A 10,019-nucleotide genomic window follows, 5' to 3' on the forward strand; every position below is an offset into this window, starting at 1 on the left:
ATGCGTTGTACTCATCAACTGGATTATCCTTGTTATACTCACCCGATGGTCAAGGAAGCCACAATCGGAGACATCCAGCTTGCGTTCTCCCGCAATGACCTCACATCCCGCCGACTCACCGAGTTTTACCTCCCCCAAATCGAATCCCTCGATTCCCTCGATTCCCTCCTTCAATTGATCGTGGAGCTCTAACAGGGTTTTATTTTATAACCGATTTGATGATTCAATGGAAAACGCTTTATTGAACCGTATGGTTTTATTTTCTAACCAGTTTGGTTCAATATTCCACGTCATCAGCCCGAATTTGTGATGACATCGAACACTGATGAAAAGAATTGTGGACAAAAATCACATTTTATGTAATATAGAGATGATATCGTAATTTTTGAAGGGTGTTTTTGAGATTTTAAAACTTATAAAAATGAACGATTTAGATTAGATTGGAAAGGATTTAAGGGTTCAAATTATTTTTACATGGTATGGAAAAACTTAAAATATGCACCGTAAAATTTGGTAAATGCATATAATGATTTCAAAAAAAAGAGTGATTGATTTGAACGATTTCCTTAGAATAATTTTCAATTTGTGGATTTGAAATTGTGACTGAAAGTGGTCTTTATTTGGCCAACTCAATCTTTTTAATCCATACAAATTTGTTTAAAAAATGCTGTTTGTACTAGATAAAGCAGCTAATTCAAACCATAATTTGCGTAGGATGATAATGCATGAACGTCTTTGCACAAGGTTATAATACTGACCATGGTTGCATTTCACCTCTTGTTTTACGTGTGCAAATAACATATATTACTTTTATTGGACCAATCCAACGTGGTTTGTAACTTAATAATACAAATAACTTATATGCAAGGATTCAATAATATTACGAACACTTTTTCGCACGAGCAATACATGGGCTGTTTCGCTAGTATTCATAAAAAAAGATGTGAAATTAATTAAGACATACATATATATATATATATATATGTATATATCTTTTATTCTCTTAGTAAGGGATTCGGCGATGGTTTAATTAGTCCCAATGCAAACACTCTCCTCGGGGGACGACGAGACACGGCCCTGAATTGGTGATATTCCACGTTAATAGCTTACCTTGATTGAGGTCTACGAGCTGATCGTATACGTCAAACTGCTCGGACCTCTTTGGTGGCCACCGAAAGCTGCAGGCATATATTGCTACATTGAGCGTCTTATTGAGCCGGAAACGGAACTCGTAAGATCTCCCTGGCGCGACAACGTGAGTTCCGAGGTCAGACTTGTTATCCCTTCTCCAGCAACGGACCGTGAGCTTGGCCGAGTTGGCGAGACCATTCTGGAGTATGATCCGTTGTGGCGACTGATCTACTTGTCGTCCCTCGCATGGATGAATATCCGTGAGGAGTACTGAAAGTGCAACCACCATCAGGATGAAGATGAGATGCTTAGGGAAGGAACCCATATTTATTTATTTTCCAGAAAACGTTTTACCCGTTGTTCGGACTTTGGAAAACGGATGGATTCATGAGATGAGGGAGGATTCCACTTCTGACCATATAAATAGTTTGCCGATTGGGCAGAAATGGAACATAATCTCGATCGTGCAAACATAAATACATCCATAATTAATTAATTCCTTGATAATTGCGTGTTTTCCAACTTTAGTTGGTTTTTTAAATTATTTGTAAGGTAAATAATCTTAGAAAATCAAGTCCAGCTTCTTTACTCCTTTTCTTGTTTATTTTTTTGTTTTTTTCCCCGCTTTAGCGAATAAATTAGAGTAACAAAATATGTGTTTACCAATTTTTAGCAGAAATTTCTTCGCGTTAATTATCAAATTGTTTTCTTCAAAGCCTTTAGTTTTTTCTTTTCCTCTCTCTTTTTAATTTCTTATTCTAAATTTTTTTAATAATTTATTGTTTATCTTCGTTGATTTTGTACTCTTTTGCTATTTATCTTTCTTACAAAAAAGAAAAAAAAAGAGAGAGAGAAGAATGGAAGCGAGTGTAACATTCATTACTCCCAAAATGCCCATCACAAAGTAAAACTATTAATTTTCTAATCATTAAGTCATTAATGCCCATCACAAACTTTTCACATTTTAACAATTATATCACGACTTTTTTCTTTAACCTAAAAATGCACAAACTTTCGATTTGATAATAATTCTAGCACAGTGTCAAATTTTTTGTTAATTTGGATACAATCGAGACTACAGAATGCGCCGACAGTCCCAATAAGAGGAAGGGCGCCGACGACTCCAATCGGGGGGTGGTGGCCTTAATCGAGACTCCTACTCCGGAATCGGGAGAATCCTCAAATTGGGGATTCTCCCAATTCCGACGGGTGGAGCCACGACCTTGGCTATCACCCCCCACCCTGATTGGGGTTGCCAGTGCCTTCCCCCCGGTTGGGGTATCTGCGCCCTCCTCTCAATTGAGGTCGTCGGCGCCTTATGTGGCCTCGATTCCGTTTAAATTAATAAAAACAATTGACATCGTGCTAGAATTGTTATCGAATCGAAAGTTTATATATTTTTAAGTTAAGGAAAAAAGTTCGTACTAGAATTGTGAAAATGTGATAAGTTTGTGTTTTTTTTTTGTTCTTAACCCAATGTCAAAAGAATAATATGGTAAATTTATGTTAGGTTAACCATCAAATAACTTTCTCACTTATCAATCAATTTCTCTCTCCATTCTCCCTCTGTTTCTCAACATTTTCTTATATTAATTTTTTTATTTAATACTAAAATTAATAGAAATCTTTTTTTGACCTCTAAACTATTGCATTTTCGAATCAAACTTCGTTGAAAATTCTACAGGTAGCGATGTCACTTTTTTTAAGGGAAAATGAACACGGAAGTCCTAAAACTATGCGAAAAGTTAAACTTAGGACTGAAAGTATCCAACGGACTAAAGGTTTAGGACTTCTTGAGCCAAATTGATACATTTAAGACTTAAGTTTAACTTTTTGCATAGTTTTAGGACTTCTTGAGCCAAATTGATAGATTTAGGACTTAAGTTTAAGTTTTCGCATAGTTTTAGGACTTCCGTGTTCATTTAGCCATTTTGTTAATAAATTCCATGCATAGCACTAGTTTGCATCTAGTATATCAGACTATTTACCTGTGCCATGCGTGATTTTGTTTTTATTTTTTGTCATTCCTTTCGATACATTTTTTTTTAGTTAGTAGTATTTATCTATACTTTTCAATACTTTGTAGAGAAGAGTATTTTTTTAATTTTAAAATTAAATAATAAAATTTATAAAAGAAAATGATGAGAAAGAAGTAAAAGGAAGTAAAAGGATGGAGGGAATGGAGAGGGAAGAGAGTGGAGAGAGAGGGAAAGTGGGAATAGAGAGGGAGAGAGAAATTAGTGGAGAAATGGGGAAGTTTTCTCTCTTGTTGTTAATAAAATTTGAATTTCTTAAAATTATTCTTTTAGTTTTTAATAATTTAATGGTTAGTAAATTAGTGATTTTATTTTTGGGATAAAGAATGCTACCCAATTTTTTTAATATAGATTTTTTGTTTTGGTTGAAAGAAGGGGACAAAACTCGAAGAAAACTAAAAATCAAGAAATACGGAAATGGGATAAGAGAATCCCAATGATCTTACAGAAAGGAAGGTCGGAATGCGTGAACGACTTAAACATGCGAGTGCTACTTGTTAAATACTTATCTTATTCTTATACTTTTTGTTTGATGTGCACCATGAAATTCGGAAGTCCAATCCCCGACTAATCTAATTAGAGCAAAGTATGTCCATTAAGGATTAAATCTCTCATACTGTGGACTTTATCCATTCATAAGACTTGAATTCAAGACTTTATTTAAAGAGAATAAGTATAAAATCGCTTTAATCAACTCATATTGTTTTTTTATATATATATTTTTAGAGTCAGGTATGGTTTTGGTCCCTATAAGATAACTGGGCCAAGGGTTTGGTCCCTCAAAAATTTTTGCCTCGGTTTTAGTCCCTCAATCACCATTCCGTCATATGTTTTAGTCCTGCCGTCTTCTTGAGCGTGCCAACCGTGACGGAAATCTCACGTGGCGAATGAGCTGGACCTAACTCCGTTAACCACCCCCTAAATTGCAAAAAACAGCGTCGTTTCCTTCCTTGATGCCGTACTTCAGGCCATACTTCGATTTCACCGGCCAATCTTCAGGCCTCTTTGCCATACTTCATGTGGACCTCTTTGCCTCCATCTTCAGGCCGTACTTCGACTTCACCGACCAATCGACCGCCTCCGCAGACCTTTCGAAGATCCAGTCCTTCCTTAACTCCTCCTCCTTCGACGTCCTGTTGTGCCCCATTTGCCTTGAGCGCATTAGAATATCTAATCCCCCACCTGGTCATGCTCTGCACTCTGCTTCTCCGTCTTCCACCTCTTCTGCATCCAGTCCTGGGCCTGACAGCGGACCTTTCGAAGATCCAGTCCTTCCTTAACTCCTCTTCCTCCGACGCCCTGTCGTGCCTCATTTGCCTTGAGCACATTAGAATATATGATCCCACCTAGTCATGCTCTGCACTTTGCTTCTCCGTCTTCCACCTCGTATGTATCTAGTCTTGGGCCCAGCAGTCCTCCAACCTCGCCGCTGTGTGCGCCGCCAGCTGCCTCTCCCTCTCCCCTGCTGCAACCTCCGAATCCGCTACGTGGCACTGCCCCATGTGCCACTCCGAGTATACCAAGTCCCAGATCCCCAAATCCTACCTCTGCTTCTGTGGCAAGCTCAAGAATCCCAGCTTCGAGGAGCCGTGGATCCTCCCGTACTCTTGCGGGGAAGTCTACAACCGCCCATTGAGGAACAATTGCGGCCATAATTGCCTCTTGCTGTGCTTCACGGATGGTCTGATATGACACGAACCATCTTGGTTTGACCTAGAAACTCAAAGGACAACATTAGAGAGTAATTTTGGCGGGAATGGCAAATTTGCTTTCATCGAGGAAGGCAACGACGTCGTTTTTGGCAATTTGGGGGTCATTAACGGAGTTAGGTCCAGTTCAGCCGCCACGTGAGATTTCCGTCATGGTTGGCACGCGCAAGAAGACGGCAGGACTAAAACATCTGACGGAATGGTGATTGAGGGACTAAAACCGAGGCAAAAATTTTTGAGGGACCAAACCCTTGGCTCTGGTATCTTTTAGGGACCAAAACCATACCTGACTCATATTTTTAGCTACATCGTATCTTTACTCATTTTCTCTCATAACCAATGCTGGAGAATATGCTCCAATAAAATACATGACAAAATCACACATTTTATTTAGACAATACAATTTAAATTATAAAACATGTAATTATTCGCATATATTCTCTAAGTCTTGAGAATATGCATTTATTATGATGATAAGAAATTTAATATATAATAGATTTTTCTATCCTATATTATTACTTACTATATTCGTTCAGTTGGCAAAATTGATTTTTTTTTTCAATACCTTATTAGCCCCCCTTTTCTTAATCATGAAAGGTTTAACCTCTAATCAATTATCTCTAGCCAAATATAATATAATTATTATGGACATAAGTAATCATGGGAAAAGAAAAAGGAAATAAAAATCCTAAAAAACCGAAATATCCTAAATCGAAAAAACTGAATCACAATAACCCTAAAAACTGAAAGATTTGGTTCTTTGCAGTGCAAGTGGTAGGTTTTCAGCTTTGTGGTTTTAGGATTTTAGGGTTTATCTAGGTTTTTTTAACGGTTTTGTGTTTTAGGGTTTTAGCATGTATTTATGGTTTTTTAGGTTTTAGGGTTTTAGGTTTTTATGGTTAAGGTTTTAGGATTTTAGAATTATGATTTTAGGGTTTAAGGGTTTATTTGGGATTAAGGTTTTAGGGTTTAGAGTTTTATCTATTTCCAGAATTGTGGCTATTAAGTTTAGTAATTATGCGAGTTTTACTTAGAGATGAATTGTTTCTAAAATTAATGAAAGGGGTACTTTAGGTATTGACAAATGTGCATATATTCAATGAATAATCAAGTTGAGGCAACCAATTATTAGTTAACCTATGCCTAGACGAACCCTAAAAGAAATAAAACAAATCATTCGTTACACATCTATCTATTTATATAGTAAAACTAACTTGACTTCAACAAATGAAATTAAATTTAGCTATATCCCTTTGTTATAATTTAAATTAAAAAACGAAGAATGGTAATTAAAAATATCTAATAATAAGAAAAACAAATGAGAACTGATTCCCGAAGTTAATCATCAGTTGTAATTAAAATTTTGTTGTAAATAAATTTTTGAATAAATTTATTAGAAATGAACATTACAAATTACAATTGGGAACACGTAAAATTTAAAAGAAATAATCAACCAAAAAAAATTGATAAGAAACATATAGAAAATAGAAAAAACCAGTTCATAGAAAATAACAACTAGGATGAAAAACTAATAGGCAAAGTCATCTAAGTAGAGTATTTATAAGATATATTTAAGAATAAAAAATGAAATGGGGTTCATAGAGTTAGTTCCATCAATATTAAAAATGTAATGAATTGACAACAAATTACATAGTAATTGAAAACTGAAAGTAAAATCAATATCAAGATATGAAAATATCACTTTGATTGGCTCAAGGTTTATTAATTTTTTTAATACCTGTAAGATTTTTAATTTCTGCTAATATTAGTACTTGGTGATATATATTTTAAAATAAAAATGCTAATTCCTCCTAAATATAGGCCTTATAATCCTCCTAGCACTCACATATATTAAACAATCATTGAATATTGTGTACATTACAACTCATTTCATTGTGAGTAGCATTTTTGAATTAGAAGAATTTTTATGTTGATTAATAGGAAAATATATAAAAATGCTCATTTCAAAAATCGAGAATCTTAATTGTTCTTTCACTTGGTGATATTGATGAATGAATTTTAATAAGATTAGAATTAGTTAGGTTTCAACTTATTATAAGTAATGAGATATTAAAGAACATTTACAACAAATTTTTCATCAAAAAATATTTAAAATAAACCGTGTAAAGCACGGAGTAGAAGTCTAGATACTTGTCAAAGAACATTTAGAATATAATTTTATATTAATAAATAATTGATTAGAATATATGCTTTTGTGCAAAGAAACACAAAAAAGTAGCGGAAAAAGATTTAGTGATAATAAATGTGAGATGAGCAAGCGAACAATTCTAGTATAAACTAATAAACTAAATATGAAAAAGAAGTCTACATTAATTTCAGTACAATTATATGATTAATACCAAATAATATTTAGTTTTAATAGTTTGAAAACGATGTCTACTTCGAGTTAATTCATTATATTTAGTAGTTAGAATGACGATATTGAGTTAATTATATCTTTATTAATAAATTATGTTGCAAATTTATGGATTTACTTTCAATATAACCAGTTCCATGAATAGTTTTGCTCGGGGCAATGCACAAGACTTTCTTCATAACATGGAGCAATCTATCCATAGTTCTTTTATATATATATATATATATATATATATATATATAATTTATGTTATAGATGCAGCGATGCTCTTATTAATTATTGAAATGTTTGAAAATGTTATAGAGCTCACCATATTGTCTAGGCCTCAACAAAACGAATAAGGCATGCAAGCCCAAAGAAAAATAGTACCTGATTGAACCAAATCAGGCCTAATCTATTTATCTCTGAGTTGGCCTCAGCCGCCACATTCTGAACACATGACGTTGTCACTTCTAGCACAACTTACAAATACATAATGGATAGGAACAATCAGCAAAACGATTGGAACTTAACTTATAAGCTCAGAGCCTAAGCTTACACCTAACAAGGTACAGTATGGTCCCATTGAAAGTTTTCATTAGCATAGTGTTGTTGCAGTCCTGCAGTTGAAGTTTAGGAACTGGTAATTCGTGCTCATTAGATACACAAGGGGGATTAGGGGAAGGAGAAGTTGTTTGTCCAATATTCTGCTAGTTTCACAGGATCTACGGAAGCGTAAAAGGAACAGAAATTCAAAATTTCCTACCCGTGAAACTAATTCCAAGACCTACTAGAAGAATAAGAGTAAATAAAAGCGTACCTGGAATATTTAAAATTGTCGACCGAGCGTCCCACGCGTGACGCCTCTACCGGTATCCACACCAACTTTGTCGACGAGTCTTCGAGATCGGCGATGCTAGCGGCCAACACTCGAAAGAAACACCGATGCGACACACGAAATTTTCAAACTAATGGACCTAATTTGAATTGAACAATTCAACCCAAATATATATACTTTATATGCATACACATATATGCACGCACACATATATGTCTCTGCACATATAATTATATGTGTGTGCTTTTATATATATAAAAGTATATGCATATACACACATACATGCATACATTCACACACACATATATGCATACAACCTCACTGCCCCTTTTTATAAGCAGCTGAGGGGGGAAGAAAATTTGTAACCCACCGATGTGGGACAAAGAATTAAGAGTTTGAAATTGCCATGTGTCATCACATGGATCGTGCATCAATTGTGTCCATTTAATCTAATAAATCGAGTCTAATTAATCGACAAATTTAATCTCATTAAATATCCGATTAATTGGTCGCACCATAAATCATCTAATCTCTATTAGACGATTTTGTTTGTTTCAAAATATCTCATCAATTTAGTCGTAGTGTGTGACCCTGTAGGTTCCCAATTACGTTGATAGTAATATCGAAATCTCTATTTCAATATCACAAACAGTGAGCGGCATCTAGCAATGCATCGCTGTTACTCAAGTAATCGGAAAGTCAATTTCTCGACGAACCTTGTGACTTACGTTACCGTGTAATATAATCCCTTTGTCCTCTATATCTCTATTGAGCCCAAGGCATGGTCGATGACATCCTTGTATGGCTCAATATCTCTCTTTCTTGGTTTATCGGGTAAGTCTATCAGAATAAATGAGCTCGATATCATTATATCGACTCATTTGGGTATGCATACACTTTTAGACTTAACCACCAAGTGGCCGTGAGATATCGCTCCCGTTTCGTAGGAGGGACAAATCCTATCTTGGTCACTCACATTCTTTTCCATGCTTTGTGGCATACCCAATAACTATCTTTATAACCAGCCTGTTACGGTGGCGTTTGACAGTATCAAAATATACGACATTACACGTAGGAATCCATGGTGACCTCAAGTCAAAGGACCATTACACTATAGTCACTTTGAGATATGCTAATGACAGTCACGTAACAACCCATGTAGCAATCTCATGGCGGATCAGTCCAATACACATTACTCTTAATGTATACATGTGGTGTGATTTGATATCTCCATATCCATGACCTATGAGATTTGGTCATCAATCAACCCTCACACTAGTCTAACCGTATTACCGTTGTCCTAATTAACGATAATACTTTGACTATGGACATTTAGGAATAATGTTCAGTAATTATAGGATCTCACAATCAAGTCACACTTGATGCCTATTGAACCTACTATTCCAAGGACATTATTGTGTAAAATCATATTTAGCGCAATCTACACAATAACAGATATGCCTCGTTTTATAATGAAATAGATATCATATTACAAAACTGATTATAGATTGCCTCTAGGGCATACACCAATTCCCAACAATCTCCCACTTGCACTAGAGCCAATCTGGCACATGTCTTATGCCAATAGATCTAGTGTGAGCCTCGTGCTTGCGCTGCACAAGAGGCTTCGTAAGTGGATCTGCGAGATTCTCATCTGTTGGGATTCTGCATATCTTCACATCTCCTCTGTCGATGATCTCGCGAATGAGATGGAAGCGCCTGAGTATATGTTTGGATCGCTGGTGAGACCTGGGTTCCTTAGCTTGCGCAATGGCTCCATTGTTGTCACAATAGAGATCCACTGGGTCTGCGATGCTAGGAACCACAACAAGTTCTGTCACGAACTTCTTGATCCAAACGGCCTCTTTTGCAGCGTTAGAGGCAGCAATATACTCGGCCTCTATGGTAGAATCGGCTACTGTCTCCTGTTTGGAACTCTTCCAACTCAC

General features: G+C 35.7%; 1 protein-coding gene across 1 annotated transcript; it reads right to left on the bottom strand.

The window, feature by feature from the left end:
• Positions 1-293: 293 nt before the first annotated feature.
• Positions 294-1,456, bottom strand: LOC116204349 (S-protein homolog 4-like). Its single transcript, XM_031536435.1, has 2 exons — positions 1,111-1,456; positions 294-322 (listed from the first exon to the last, which is right to left on the bottom strand). Exons 1-2 carry the CDS (start codon positions 1,454-1,456, stop codon positions 294-296), a joined length of 375 nt encoding a protein of 124 aa, XP_031392295.1.
• Between the last annotated feature and the right edge of the window lie 8,563 nt (positions 1,457-10,019).

The sequence above is a fragment of the Punica granatum genome, chromosome 4 (genome assembly GCF_007655135.1).
Source record: "Punica granatum isolate Tunisia-2019 chromosome 4, ASM765513v2, whole genome shotgun sequence".
Classification (NCBI taxonomy): domain Eukaryota; kingdom Viridiplantae; phylum Streptophyta; class Magnoliopsida; order Myrtales; family Lythraceae; genus Punica; species Punica granatum.

Excerpts from the sequence above, each read along its gene's own strand:
- LOC116204349 (XM_031536435.1), bottom strand. The coding sequence starts at position 1,456 with ATGGGTTCCTTCCCTAAGCATCTCATCTTCATCCTGATGGTGGTTGCA. Across the intron at positions 323-1,110 it reads GCTCGTAGACCTCAATCAAG|TGTTCGATGTCATCACAAAT; the intron begins GTAAGCTATTAA and ends TCTTTTCATCAG.